This window comes from Castor canadensis, chromosome 4 (assembly GCF_047511655.1).
Source record: "Castor canadensis chromosome 4, mCasCan1.hap1v2, whole genome shotgun sequence".
NCBI classification, from domain to species: Eukaryota; Metazoa; Chordata; class Mammalia; order Rodentia; family Castoridae; genus Castor; species Castor canadensis.
The window spans coordinates 107,747,960-107,762,510 of record NC_133389.1 but is presented as its reverse complement, the minus strand read 5'-3'; the positions used below and the strand labels follow the sequence as shown (position 1 = coordinate 107,762,510).

At 34.9% G+C, this 14,551-nt stretch overlaps 2 protein-coding genes across 16 annotated transcripts in view; one reads left to right on the top strand and one right to left on the bottom strand.

The window, feature by feature from the left end:
- Positions 1–2,844, top strand: part of Prpf40a (pre-mRNA processing factor 40 homolog A) — a 44,141-nt gene extending 41,297 nt beyond the window's left edge. For all 8 annotated transcript variants that reach the window (XM_074070805.1, XM_074070804.1, XM_020179585.2 and 5 more), the window contains 4 exons: positions 22–118; positions 203–264; positions 1,098–1,229; positions 2,737–2,844. In XM_074070805.1, coding sequence (XP_073926906.1) covers positions 22–118; positions 203–264; positions 1,098–1,229; positions 2,737–2,829 — 384 coding nt within the window. In that variant the 3' untranslated portion in view covers positions 2,830–2,844. The remainder of the gene's footprint in view (positions 1–21; positions 119–202; positions 265–1,097; positions 1,230–2,736) is intronic.
- A 5,330-nt stretch (positions 2,845–8,174) lies between these two features.
- The window catches only part of Fmnl2 (formin like 2), a 299,204-nt gene continuing 292,827 nt past the window's right edge, over positions 8,175–14,551 (bottom strand). For 2 of the 8 annotated variants that reach the window (XM_074070795.1, XM_074070799.1), the window contains 2 exons: positions 13,480–13,605; positions 8,175–10,166 (listed from right to left, as the gene is read on the bottom strand). In XM_074070795.1, coding sequence (XP_073926896.1) covers positions 13,514–13,605 — 92 coding nt within the window. In that variant the 3' untranslated portion in view covers positions 8,175–10,166; positions 13,480–13,513. Of the gene's footprint in view, positions 10,167–11,881; positions 11,976–13,479; positions 13,606–14,551 lie in introns of all 8 variants that reach the window. The other 6 variants (XM_074070794.1, XM_074070798.1, XM_074070797.1 and 3 more) reach the window with 3 other exon arrangements.

The window sequence follows — 14,551 nt, the reverse complement described above, 5'->3', positions numbered from 1 at the left end:
GAAATTATTCATTTTGTGTAGGGGTCAGATTCAGATGATGATGACAGCCACTCAAAGAAAAAAAGGCAGCGGTCAGAATCCCGTTCTGCTTCAGAACATTCTTCCAGCGCGGAGTCTGGTGAGCATTTCTGTTTACTTGGTTATAATCATTGATACTTCATTTGCTCATATTCTGACACTTTCTTCCTTCTATACTCCTCAGAGAGAAGTTATAAGAAATCAAAAAAGCATAAGAAGAAAAGCAAGAAAAGGAGACATAAATCTGTAAGCAAGCTCTAATTTTTACATTCACCTAGGCTTTTGTTCTTAATTTCCTCAGTGACAATAGGTAGGCACCCAAATGTAAAGTTCTTGTCTTAGTCTTGGATTTTAAAGTCCTTTAGTGAGCTTTGAACAAAAACAACAGTGTTAGTTAATTTTAAAGACAAGGGTAGGAATCCTAAGAGCCATGTATGTATATTGCAGCTGTTTTGAGATGTACAAATATAAATGTTTTCCTGCTTCTGTAGATAAACATTAGCATTACTTAAGGAGCTTTTTCAGAATGTAAGGGCTTGGCTGCGTCTACAAACCTAGATTGGTTTTTGCCTTTTTTTCATGCTGTTCACTCTAATTTTGCATGCTTATTGATATATTAATACTATGTTTTAAATAATTTCTCCTCCATAATAATTTTGAAGAATAATTTTATACAGCTGTTAACCTCATGTGTGAATAGGCTAACAGCTTAATCAGCAGCATCCTTATACATTTGTAAATAAACTAATATTATAATGGGTTGCTGAAAAAATGTATCTGAGCTGGGGGTGTAGGTTCAGTGGTAAAGTGTACAAGGATGGGACCCTGGGTTCGACTCCCCAGTAGCACTAAAAACGTTTGTCTATGTTTGCATCATCAATATAACCCATATGAAGTGGTAGGTCTTCTAATGGTGTTTTATCCTGTGAGAATATCATCCTGCCCCATTTCACTTCTCTATAGACTCATAACCTAATACATGTAAGTCTTTTCAAATATTACCTAAAGATGTTAAAATAGAACAATACACTTCTCAAAATGCTAACTTTTTTTTTTTTTTTTTTTTTTTGTCTATATAGGACTCTCCAGAATCTGATGCTGAGCGAGAGAAGGATAAAAAAGAAAAAGACCGGGAAAGTGAAAAAGACAGAACTAGACAAAGATCAGAATCAAAACACAAATCACCCAAGAAAAAGACTGGAAAGGATTCTGTATGTATTTAGGATTGTTTCATTCCTATATTTACAAAATGAAAAAATGAATAGTGTAGTTGAAATAATATTTTTAAAGAATACATTGTTTTCTGGGTTTGCTACCATTGAAGAAACAGTGATAAATCTGTTAACTTCTTTTTACACAAACTAATTTTCTAGCGTATGTTGTCATGAATGACCCTGGATTTGAGTCTCTTTAAGTTTTGTATTCCTTAAAAAAAAAATAACAAAGCACTGGCACAGTGGTTCAAGCCTGTAACCCTAGCTACTTGGGAAGTGGAGATCCGGAAGATTGTGTGGTCCAAGGCCAGCCTGGGCAAAAAAGTTAGAAAGACTCCATCTCAATCAAGAGTTAGGTGCAATGGTATGTAGTATAATTGGGAGTATTGCAGTCAAATACTTAACTAAAGCAGGAAGGACTGGGTGCATGGCCCAAGTGGTAGAGCACCTGCCTAGCAAGCCTAAGGTCTAGAGTTCAGTTCCTGGTACCCACCCCCTCAACCACCTCCACCCCCAAAAAAATTGTTTTCTTAGTATTAACCTAAGAAAAAGGATATGGTCTTATTCATTCTAAGGAATATAAAATATAGGAGGCTCAAATCAGGGGTCCTCCAAATGTCAATCAGTAGTTGTCATTGTTCCTAAATCCAGTTTTCAAAAAAATAGCATTTGCTAATGTCTTTGAAATATTGAGGGAGAAGGGTGGGCACAAAGGAATAGGAGGTAAATATATGCCAAAGTTAGTATTTTAATATCATTAAATACCATTACCTTAATATCATTTGCCTTTAGTTTCTCACATGTACATAATGTAGGAAAGACAACACACAATAATGCAGACTTTAAGTTTTGACAGTTCTTTGTACATATATGAATATGCAGAAAGGTGAGTTTGATTCACACCCTCATGAAGAATTGCTTCCTCTACACCTAACTGGAAGTTCAACAGTTTCTTTAACAGTGGGAGTGACAAAATCCATGAAGCGGAGGAAGATGGGAGAACGATCTACTTTTCAAAGTTTGTACTTCAAGATAATGCAGTACTATTTTTGTTTTTCAGTCTAAATCTTGTCCTCATAAATCTATTTACTTGAGCATTAGAATCATAATTAGGATATACTTGATTTTTATGGGCTCACCTACAATCTATATAAAATGAGCAAGGAATTATTACCTAAGAAGTGAACACTTCCATTAAGTAGAAATGAGATGCTACATAATTAGTTATGTAAAAGGAAGGAACAGAAACTAGTGTATACCATTCTGGTTCATATATTAATGTAAGCTGAAAGTAGCACCATAAAAATTCCATTGTAAATTATGCATTTCCTCTAATAGAACCAAAGAGTATTCAATCAGCAGTCTTAAGCAGTTGGGAAAGAGGTCTGAAGACTGCAAAATTTGTTTTTGTGGAAGAAAATCTGTATAGAGTTTGGATTCTTTTTGCACAGGTCATTATTTCTTAATCTTCTGTGTATTAACTTTATATTCATTGTCTTTTCAGGGTAATTGGGATACTTCTGGCAGTGAACTGAGTGAAGGGGAATTAGAAAAACGAAGAAGAACCCTTTTGGAACAGCTGGATGATGATCAATAAATTATACCAAATATATGTTTATAGTATGATTTAAGTCTGATTCAGACCAGGGACTCTATTTTAAGTTCAATTTAAATAACACTGGCTTTTAATTGTATCACAGAAAAAAAAAAGTGCATTTAAGTATTGTTATTGTGGACTTTATAAAAGCAAAGGAAATTGAAAATAACTTTTGATTCTGTATCAAGAATCATATTTTCCTACGGTCATAACTGTCTTTCTGTGACCCTTTCATAGGGCACTGCAGGATGGATTAAAGGTGGCAATTTACTGATAACTGCAGATGTCTCTACTTTGTTCTAAAGTCTAAGTCGTGAGGTAATTTGATTTACTTTATAGAAGTTGGATTTTGAAGATAAAATGAAAATTTTTTGATAATGTAGTACAAAAAAAAGCACCAGCAACTAATAACTGCTTTTTTGTGCACTACCCAACTGGTTAAAGCCAATATGATCTTTTATGGTGAGCTCCTAAGAAATAGGTGTTTTTGATGGAAACTTGGTAAACCCTTAACTGTAGTGGTGCTAACAAGCGCTACTGTAATAAAGCCACCATTATTTTTTATGAAACATCTGACTACGTTTTAAAAAGGCTATTATGAGGGCATTATTTTGAGCATCTATTTTGAGGTGATGTTTTAAAAAGTTAACATCAAATTGTAAATTAGTTGAAATATATTGCCTTAAGGACCTACTAAAGAATGTGCCACCAAACTTTGAGTGGTAGTTGAAATATCCTTGTCTAGAAAAAAGAAAAAAGAAAAAAAAAAAATCAATGTTGACTTTAAGCATTTTCTTTAACAGCTGTCTTTTTTTTTTTTTTTTTTTTTAAATCCAATCTTTCTCACTTTTTTTTCATTGAGGAAGTCTTTTATCTTCCCTACTCACTGAGAAGTATTGACTTCATGGTACACATTCTAAAGCATTTCTGATTTGAATATTTTTGTACATTTTTATCAATTATTAAACCTTCTCTTCTAGTGTGTACTAGTATTTATTTCTACTTAAACTGCTCAGCTCTAAAGAGTGTGTGATCATTTTAAAGATAGTAAATCCCTGAAATTTTGCTTCATCTTGCCCACAATAGCTACGTTCCTTTTTTTAATATTTAAGAATATTATATAAATTAGTGTATTTGAGGTCCCTACATTTGTTTTTCACCTATAAATTTCCTATGGAATATTTGAGAGGTAATGGTTTAAAGATAGAATACTCTTTACATGCTAACTTTTGAAGGTTAGTAATGTAATTTATACTATTTTCCTTCAGTGCAGGAGGTTTTTTTAATTAAATTTTAGCACTTAGTCTTTGTTATTGTTCTTTTAATTTGGATACTTTGTCTTTCAAATTGAGATTTAGAAGAAAACAAGTTGTTCTCAGACAAATCAGGTAAACACTTTCCCATCCTGCCCAGTGTTTTAAGTAAATCTCGTGTCTACTGTTTAAAAGTTCAAATAGGGGAAAAGTTGTTTCTAAACTTTTGGATGGTATGTCATTTTTCTGCTGTGAAATATGGCATAACTATGTAGAAAGTAAGAATCCAACTGCTTGAGTCTCCTATTGTATCTTAGTCAAAACACCTTTACAGCTTTGGCAACAGAATTACCTTCAGTTAATTTTCAGAGATCCCGTTCTTATGATAGTTAATTAAGATTGCTAATCATGTCAAATGACTTTGAAGTCAGTGGTAAAATCTTTAAACATGCATATAATATTGGCAGGTATGATAGTGTTGTTTCACAGGAGAATTTAGAATCTGTAAAACATTGTTTTAATTACTTCCATGAATGATGATTTTTAAAATACAACTTTAAAGTTTTGATTTTTCTATTTAAATAAAAAGTTATTGATGTGTTTTAGCATGTCCTTAAAATAGGTTTCTGTATTTTTTATAACAGCCTCAAACCCCTAATAAGGGAATAATAAAGTATCCCTGTAGTTTACCCATGCAGGTTATTTTACCTGAAAACAAAGAACTGAAGAAATCACAACTCAAATACATCATCCTTGATTATAAATGATAAACGAAGTGACTGTACTCCTTTGGCTACCTTTGATGATCTCATCAAAGGGACTTTAGTTGCCAGAAAGATCCCTTATTCTCTGAAGGCACAGGTAATGGGAAGACTTTATTCACAGAAAACTATTAGTTTAATAAAGTTTAATAATTTTAATAGCTTAGTATTTCTAGATCTTCAGTTTGGTAAGCATGGAAATATCTTGCAATATTATTTCTATTAGACCTGAACAAATGAGTTCAAACAGGAAAGCCTTTTATTTTCAAATAAGAGGAATTTGTACATTTCAATTAAGACTTGGGACTCCTAAGAAAATGAGAAATTAACTGCCCTGAGTATCACTAATATTAGATTAAATTCACTTATGTCCAAGTCAGAACCACAAATATTTACTATTCTTATTTTCTCCCAGTCCATAGTTGGAAAAGTTGAATAAGATCTTAAATAACTTACCCAATTAAGTATGAAGAATAATTGATAATCTTCCTAAGTGCATTTAAATAATTTAATATTTTAAAAATAAAGGTCCCACTTTTTTCAACATGTAAAATACTTTTACAGCTCCCAGTAAAATTGATAGTGATTTATCACAGTTTGTTCATCTTTTAACTTCTAAACTGGACCTGAAATTCTGCAACCACAAAAATGAAAAAGAATTGTCCTAGAATAAGGCAATCAATTCTTGAGATTTGGAAAGTATTCATAGTTTTAAACTATGCAGTACATTGTTTTCATTTAATTATACACTTCAAAAGGATTTGCCTAAATGCTTCTGGTTTTATTCCAGTGCTTACAGTTAGCTAAGCCCTGGATAGTCAGCCACTTTTATGTTTGCATCCAAAAACGGATAAGCCCTTTATATGAAAACTTTTTTAAAGCTTACGTTCTCTGTAAGAAAGAACTATTTCTAATCAGCAGTACCTAGGGAATAAGCCCTTTATATGAAAACTTTTTTAAAGCTTATGTTCTCTGTAAGAAAGAACTATTTCTAATCAGCAGTACCTAGGGAAGAGTGATAATGAATGCCCTTTTAAGTTTATAGGATTTTAGTTATACTATGTAATTTAAATGTAAAATTTAAAATGAAACATTTTTTTAAAGTATTTCTTTGAGATATGACAAAGTACATTAATTCCTTAAATCTAAGGGGTTTTTTTGGGGTTTCTTTGTCCCCTCTTTGGAGATGCATCTCTCACTACCAGGTAGAGTTTAACTCATTCTCTAGATTAAACTATAATCATTTTACATAAAATAAAAGCAAAATAATATTTTTTTTCCATGGAACTGTGTCCAGAAAGGCTTATATTCTCATTCTATGTTTCTGATAATGGTGTAGGCCAGTATAATAATTCTTACTTTGCACTTAAGTTTTCCAGCTTCAATTATGTGATGGTCATGTAAATTCCTAAGGAGGGAGGATTTGTCTCTTACATTCACTGCTGCATGTATGTAGGGACATATATATCCCTGTGAATTAGGAAAGTGCCCAGTACACAGTAGGCACTAAATGAATGTAAAAAATTAGTTGACACATGTACTCAGATACATGGAACATGTATTCATCATTGCAATAACCCATACAATTGAAGCCACAGTCATAATTAAAGTAAACCTACGGTGAGATCTAGTGACTATACTTTGGCAGTGTCCAAAAGCTTCTTAATGAGCACAAAGAACAAATTCTAAGATCATTGTTGGGACTATTTTTGAATAGGGGGATATGGCAGGTACTCCATTTATTGGAGCTGACTTAAAAGCAGGTAGGAAGTAAAAGGTGATTACACTTCAGTTACCCTGTGCACTTTTCTTAGCCCTCTATTTTAGTTTTTCTACCTGGCCTTAAGTTCCTTAATGATAGTTTCTCTTAAGACTAGCTATGTAAAGGGTCAAAACTGCCTTTGTGATTCTCAGTAGGATCTAGTTCAAGGGCACCTCATTCATTGTTGGTGGCTAACTGATTTAATTATTAATTTGATAGAAATTACCCTGGGTGTAAAGTTGATGTTTATACTTCAGAGGAACTGGCTAATCACACCAGATTTAAACTAAGCCCTTTCTTGATGTTCTGTGTATTCTTTAGGTTATCTAAATGTATTACTTACAAACTTCTTTTTTTTTTTGGTTCTGCCTGCAAACATTTTGGGTAGGTGTTAGTCTTCTTGCCTGCCCTCTAATTGAGCTGAGGACTTGTTCTGAAAGGCAGTAAACGAACAAGGTTTTGGTTTTCTGTGCTTGTAGTTCCAGATTTTCACTTGTTTGTGTTATTCTGATGGATAAAACCTCAGAAATATATAAAGTTACACCTTTTGTAAATATACCTTATTAGAAAAACTGGCATATTTTACTACATAAATTAGAATTGTCAGTGTTTTTTTCTTAAGCCCCCCCCCCTCAGGCAGTTCTCTGCTGTGAGTTGTTAAACACCTATAACATCCTTACTGTGTAGTGTCTTTTCTTTCTTGATCAAAAGTTAGATACCCTTCCCTCCCCCCAAAAATACATGAATATGTGCTTTATGCATTTGGTTTTTTCTTACTAATTTAAAAGATGAAAATGAAGAAATTAATCCTTCTGTATGAACTGTGCTGGTAAAGTCATCTTTGTAGATATTTCTAATAAAAACTAGAAAATCACTACATTAGGGCTAACAGAAGAGTTTTATCAAATACTAAAGTTAACAGGTATGTGATTTGTAAAGCTAGCATTAAGTATCTCATCTTCCAGTGTAAAATTAGGTCGTATATTGAACACCGAAGGAGTGTTAGTGGGGTGCATGCTGAGCAAACAGAAAGATCTTGGAGCATTGCAGTGAACTTCAGTGTTTGGGAGTGGGGAGAAAGGTACTTAATTTTGAGCCACTGGTAAAGCACTTTAGTTTGCCTAGCATGTGCACTGTCCTGGATTCAGTCCCTAGCACCACTAAAACAAGCAACAACAAAAAATAGATGGTGCTGGTGTATGATGCCCTAAGCTTAATCGAATCTGCCTTGTTTGAGCAGCTATAGTTAGGGTTTTACAACATTCTGAATTTGTACAATATTAAAGCCTGTACAGTCTGTTACCAGCCAGGAGATACATGCCTTTAATCCCAGCACTTGGGGGTCTGAGCTAGGAGGATTGCAGGTTCAAGGTCAAGGCCACTCTGGGCTATGTAGTAAACTCCTTTAAAAAGGAAAAAAAGGTTAATATGGGGAGGAATTTTTCCTAAAATTTACCAACTGTGAAATTCTGAGTTCAAATAAGACATCTGTTCTGAGAAGATGAAAGTCTGCATAAAATAAAACCATTTAAAATACCATCAAAAGATTACATACAACATATTACAGAATAGTAGTGTAAATAGTTTATTTGCTCATATGGTGTGAAAAGACCAGAAAAGTAACAGGAATTGCTTTTATAAAACATTTCTAATATTGCTAAGAAGCAGGCCCATTAATAAACAAAAGAACATGCCAGCATTATTGTCTGTTTGTACATTAATAAATAGGGAATTATTTTAACGAATGCATACCAGCATTGACCTTTGGAAAACAGCTGCTTAGTGGTAAAGATTCGGCTATTTTTCTTATCTCATGGACAAATTGCAGTTTTCATCAAAATGCATGTTAACAGAAAGACAACATCTTGGCATGTTCTTTTTAAGGTACACATGAAATGTGCCAGCAGATGTCAGCTTAAAAGTAATCTGTAAATAGGTACTAAGCGGAAACATGGCAACTGACCCCTAAACTGTCCTTATAGTTAAATATATATATTAAAAAAACTATTAAGTTAAAATAACATTCAGATTGTATAGCACAGGCTGATGCATTTTAAACAATATTTACATTATTACCCAGTGGCTTAGGTGGGAATTAAAGAGAAGTGTAAAAACCATAAAAAACTGCACCAATTTTATAGCAAAATATCTGTACATTTAAAAAGAGATCATATAACTACACATTATTCAAGGAAAGAAGAATTTCAAGCGGTTCACATGAGCACAACAAAAGAAATACAGTGGTTAAATACTATACAATAAACTTTACAATTAATATACTGATGTAATGTACCAAGATGATAAGCCAGAAGCAGAATGTGTATTATGAAAAGAACAAATTTAGCTTCAGTCCAGTTTTTGCCTTTGGAATGGGTCAAGTGCCTTACCAGAGAGGAAGTGACTTAGATACAACTATTTAGGCCTGTTATGTACCATTTAAAGTTAATATTTTTTGATGCTTTAATTACAGTTCCTCTTGTAAGTGGGGAATGCAGGAACAATTCAGTTTTGATACATAATGCGATTTATCAGTATTCTCCAATTTCCCAAAAAAAGATTGTCAGAGGAGAATAAGGCCAGATTCCTAACACTGCTAGTAGATGTAATCTGGAATGCTTGCTAGCTAGTAAACTCCCTGACTAACAAGGCACCAATTTCTATTCTCAGAATTAACCCATAATGGTCCTCAGAAATCCTAATACTGATTATTGAGATGTTAATTTTAGTGCTAATTAAATAAATATATTTGCATTATTTAAAAAGCTGCCTCTAGCTTAAGAACACAGTACTGCAAATAAGTTTTCAACATTTATGCCATAATCTTGGACTCATACCAGTAAATGTCTCTCTCAGGGCATGGCACCCTAGCACAGAAGTAGAATGTGAAACCGGAAACTAGAGTTGAGTGACCTCTTGTGCCACTGCAATTGTATCCTGTTTGCACTTCTTTGGGGCTTAGACATTGAAGGAGTTTGTCATGGGACTTTTTCCTTCCATGTTGCAAGTCCTTAAAAATACAAAGTTGATGGATATGGCTGAAACACAAAATTAATTCCTTAGGAGACATCTTAACAAAGGAAGCCCAAAGCAGATGCATCCATGTTATTTACAGCTTATCAGGAAACCAGGGTGGGCCATCATGGGACAATCACAATGGCAAGTAATGAATTTAATAGGAAATTTACATTTTGGTTAAAAAACTGAGCAACATACTGATGTAAAAAGATAAATCAAATCCTATTGCTTTGATTAATCTGAGCAGGTACTTCCATTTTTAGGCACTTGTTAACGAGGGTTGAAAGAATCATTTTTAAATTCCTATGTTGTTTGCTAAGTCTGAGCCCTTAATATTTTATCTGTGTTCAAGGCTGCAACTAAATTGTAACACGTAAAGTTCATGTAGGCAATTCCATTCACGAACACCCTCTATTCATGTAGGCAGATCGTGGGTTCACATTGTTATCTCGGCACCGTTAACAGAACGCAAGTTCTGATCATCAAAGCGCCGCCTGACACTTCTCCTCACCGCATCGGCTCGTCTGTATGGTTGGTTTCTAAGATCTGTAAAGAGAGGAGTGCCAATGAAAGACCAGCAAATTTGAGTATGTCTAAGCAAGACAAAGGCCCAGTTGGCAGCCAATCAAAGCAGCTTGTGTAGAATGGGTCCGTCAAACCCATTGAGCAAGGGCATGTACATTTGCTTTCAATATTTACAAACAAAATAAGATGTAATACTGGTAGGATTCTGGGATTCACAGAGAGAAAAATATAGGTTATTTCTGTCATTGGCCAGAGAATCTAATTTGGTTGTAAGTCTTATTTTAAAGTATTCTATTGAAAGCAACTGTGGCTTACTGTTTTCTGTTTGTTTGTTTTTTCCTGGAAGCCTGAATATCAACAATTGCAGTGAATTATAAACTGTAAAACTACTAACCGACTACTCTGTCCTATCTTTGAAGTTTTAACAAGGAAGGAACTACAAGACCTTAGTTTTATATAGAGGTTCTATTGTTTTCATCTTACTAAGCAAGCTGAAATTGTTTTTTTATTTTGTGAATTAGAAACTTATTCAACTAACAAATTAAATCAAAATAATACTGAATTCCCTCCATATTCTTTCTTGCCACCCAATATTTTTGTGCTTCATCAGCTGGGAGAGAATGGGCCCCTCTCATTTTCCAGTTTGTGTTGCTAGTACAAAGCGGATTGCTTAACATTAAAAAAATAATAATAAAAAGCTTTGAATGAATGAATAAAATTACTGCATACTGGCTCAAGAAGGTATTGCTCTAAGTGTATAAACGGGGATGAGCAGAGGAATTTCATGTAAGTACTATTAGTATGAATACATGATTCCAAGAATATAAGGTAGGTAGTCTAGCAATTCTTTTGATGGAATCAGGTCACAGTAAAGAAACTAAAGCAGCTTAATTTTTTCCCCTTGTTTTAATTAGTACCTATTTTCTTTTTGTTAGTATTGATGATTTCTGTGAGGAAACATTCCACCTTTAGAAAACAATACAAAAAGAAACTAAACAATCTTTTTTCATCCCTTCGCCTACTGAGTCAATTGAAAATGAAGTTAGTGAGCCCTAGTTGGCCTACACAATGTTTGCCCTAATGCATACCCTCCCATACTTGTAAAGATAGTTATCAGATCTTTAAGTTGCTAACTAATATTAAAAACCAGGGCTTCTAGTTCTTTTGAAAATTTAAAGATCAGGCAATAATGGCAAAAACAAGCAGAAACTGAGTGAGACTGAGATCTAACCTCTCAGGTTCCACAGAGTCCCCACAAGGGAATCATTGGGCTATCCTTTCTAGATTCAAACAAAGAACAGTCATGTATGAAGACCAGAATTCCACTTTTAAGTAAGGATATCTAGTTGTGTGGGTTTTGAGTCTTGGGAAAAACTAGTTCTAAAAATCCCAATCTTTCAAAGCTGTAGATCATGTTCCCTAGCCAGGACCTGCTCTCTACCTTCACATAAATGACGTAACTGAACTCAAAGGCCAGGAAGGGTAAAGGCTGGTTAGCCTACTACACAAAGCAAGTACAATCATCAGCAAATACCCTTGCCCAAGCCAGCATACTTGAACATTGAAGCAGGCTGAGAAGTAAGACCAACAGAGAGGCTTACCCTCACATCATTGCAATGTGAGTTTCAAAGACTTCTCCCTGGGCAGATTCTCACCAATATTACCCTTAGCCATAAATCAAAACCATTGATCTGTATACAGAGAGAGGAGGAAGCTAAGTAAAAAGTGATGCTTGCCAGCTCTGTGTATCCTCCACCACCGGTGTGCTAGAAGAAATCCTTACCCTCGTGTGAACATTTGGAAATTTAGTGATATTATTCTTCTTTAAGGCTAAACAGAAAAAAAAACAAAAACACAAAATGATGGTTAAGTAAAAATGGGATGAAAATGGAAAGCAACTCAACTTAGTGCTTAACATTCCCAGGCATGTTAGCCAACAGACAAGGAGAGTGGGAGGCCATTACTACAAGTAGTGTTAAATAAAACAAGGGTAGGATGAGTGTGTCTTCCCACTCAGCTCTCTGACCACCCAGTTTCAAGCTGCTTTGAAGATTGGCTCCAGAAAGATAGTCCAACAGCAAAACTGACAGCAAAGAACCTGGGAAGATGACAGTTTCCAGCCTGTTAATAAGCACTGGTGGGTAAGTACACTGCAGAGCAGGCAATGATACTGTATCTTTTGATATCTTCAAAAACAGAACACATAACATTCAGCCACAAAATAAACACCCCATTCCATGTCAGTCTCAGCATGGGTGTCAATCAATGGCTATTTCCAATTAGAGTATGTTCTTCCCTTGTCTCTTTTCTAATCAACTAAGCATAGAAGTTTATTCCTTTTTTAAGCATCAAAAACTAAATCCAGTAAGTTATATTCTTGGACAAATTTAATCATTTTTTAAAATTCTAAGTAGTAAATATCGGCCTATTCACATTTCTGGTGCCACTATCCTGACTAAAAGAAGCAGATCCAGGTATGACCTCAACACAGGAGAAATGCTATAGCTTGACATGGAACAGAGCTACCAGTGAAGAGGCATGAATAAGATGGTGGGGAGCTCTTACACCTTTGTTTTTCACTTCCTGCTTTATAGCTTTGCTCCAACATGAATTGGTTAAGAGCTGAAGGTGGGCATGACAGTGAATAGAAATGACCTACCATGTTTGGGTATCATCAGGCCACGAATTGCCAATAGGAGCATGTCGGCTTCTAGGTCAAAAGGGAAGCCATAGAATGACCTAAGCTCATACTGTGCGTCTCGTTACACTTTGGACTATATAAGACAGTTTAGAAAAGGCCCAGTTTGCAGTTGCATGTAGTGCAGTTTCTTCTGCAAACATAGCTTTAGTGCCCTTTTTATTTCTGAGCACTTTTGTATAAATGGGTAATTTTACTACCAAAGAATGTTAACTGGAGTATAAAAAGGGTTGGTTTAAGGTGTATAAACCAACAACAGTAAGTGCTTAGTATTTTAGTAGTTATTCTGCACTCAAAGATAATAGCTCAAAAATCTTACAAGCAATCTACTTGGTTCCAATCCTAATTTTCAAAGAAGTACTCCACTATTTTTCTGAAAAATTCTGGAAACAATTCTATTAACTGTCACACAGAGACCATCACAGCAATATGAATACATTATGTACTGAAAGTGGCAGTGAGTGGGCAGTAATGACTGAAATGCAAAACCATGCAGCATGAAGACAACATAAAATACAGCACAATGAAGATGGTGGTTCCATGCTATAGCACATTAGTTGACCCTAAGAGACACACAGACATAAGAGGTAAAAAAAAAAAAAAAAAAAAACCAAAAAACAAAAAACCTGTAGCAACCTTTTAATAGCATCAGGTGAGAAAGAGTAATAATTTAGTAATGGTATTCTTCAGTGAGAACAGGTTCGCAGAAAAACCGAGAGCCACGCTTGGCGGTGCGAGCAGTAAAGGGCACAGTCTTCAGCACTGCGTTGAAAATGCAGCCAGACAACACAAACAGAAGAGAGTAAAAAGCACAATCGATTGCATTAGTACCTGGTTAGTACTTTGTTAACCATACCTGGGGACTGGGGATTGGGGATGGGAGTTGGGGGACAGGAAGGGAGAAAGGCAATGTACACTTCAGTTAGTTCACATAGCTATAAGACTTCATTTGGGGCTTGGAAGTGGAACAGAAAACTGTAAGTAGATAGACATTAACATCCTCTGTTATATTAATGATTTAGTTCAGCAAACCTTTTTTTTTTTTTTTGAGGTACTGGGGTTTTGAACTCGCATCACATGTTTGCTAGGCAGGCACTCTACCACTTCAGCTACTCCACCAGCCCTAAGGCAAGCATCTTTGATTTTACAATATTTACAAGACATACGTCATTTTACAAGTCAGGTGTCTTGGGGATGGAGGGCATACAGATGAAAAAGTTCTTTATACACAAGGTGGACTGTTTCCCTACCTGTAAGTTGATCTTACTGTTTCACTGGAACTGGCTTTGAGTGGAGACAAAGAGAAAGGCTAGACAATGCGGGCTTGACTGGGGAGGCCTCTGCAAGCCACTGCATGCTGTACACTGAGATCCAGTAACCACAAGGGTACATCAAAAGTAAAGAGCACCATTCTCACCAGCGGCTTACTTATCTACTCATTTACACTACTGTAATTCATGACTTCCTTTTTTACCCATCTAATCTAATCTAATCATTTTCCCGAGTCTGAGTTGGTGAAAAAAAATTTACCTTTTTTTTGTGGCAATTTAGAATCCTTATTAACAATGCTGACTAGATTATATCAAGAAATAGAAGTCTAGTAATTATATTTTTAAAAAAGGATAATTGGGGAAATGTTAATCAAATAACTAGACATTTGATACTAAGGGACTGTTCAGTTTTTGGTGTGTAATATTGTTACTGTAGT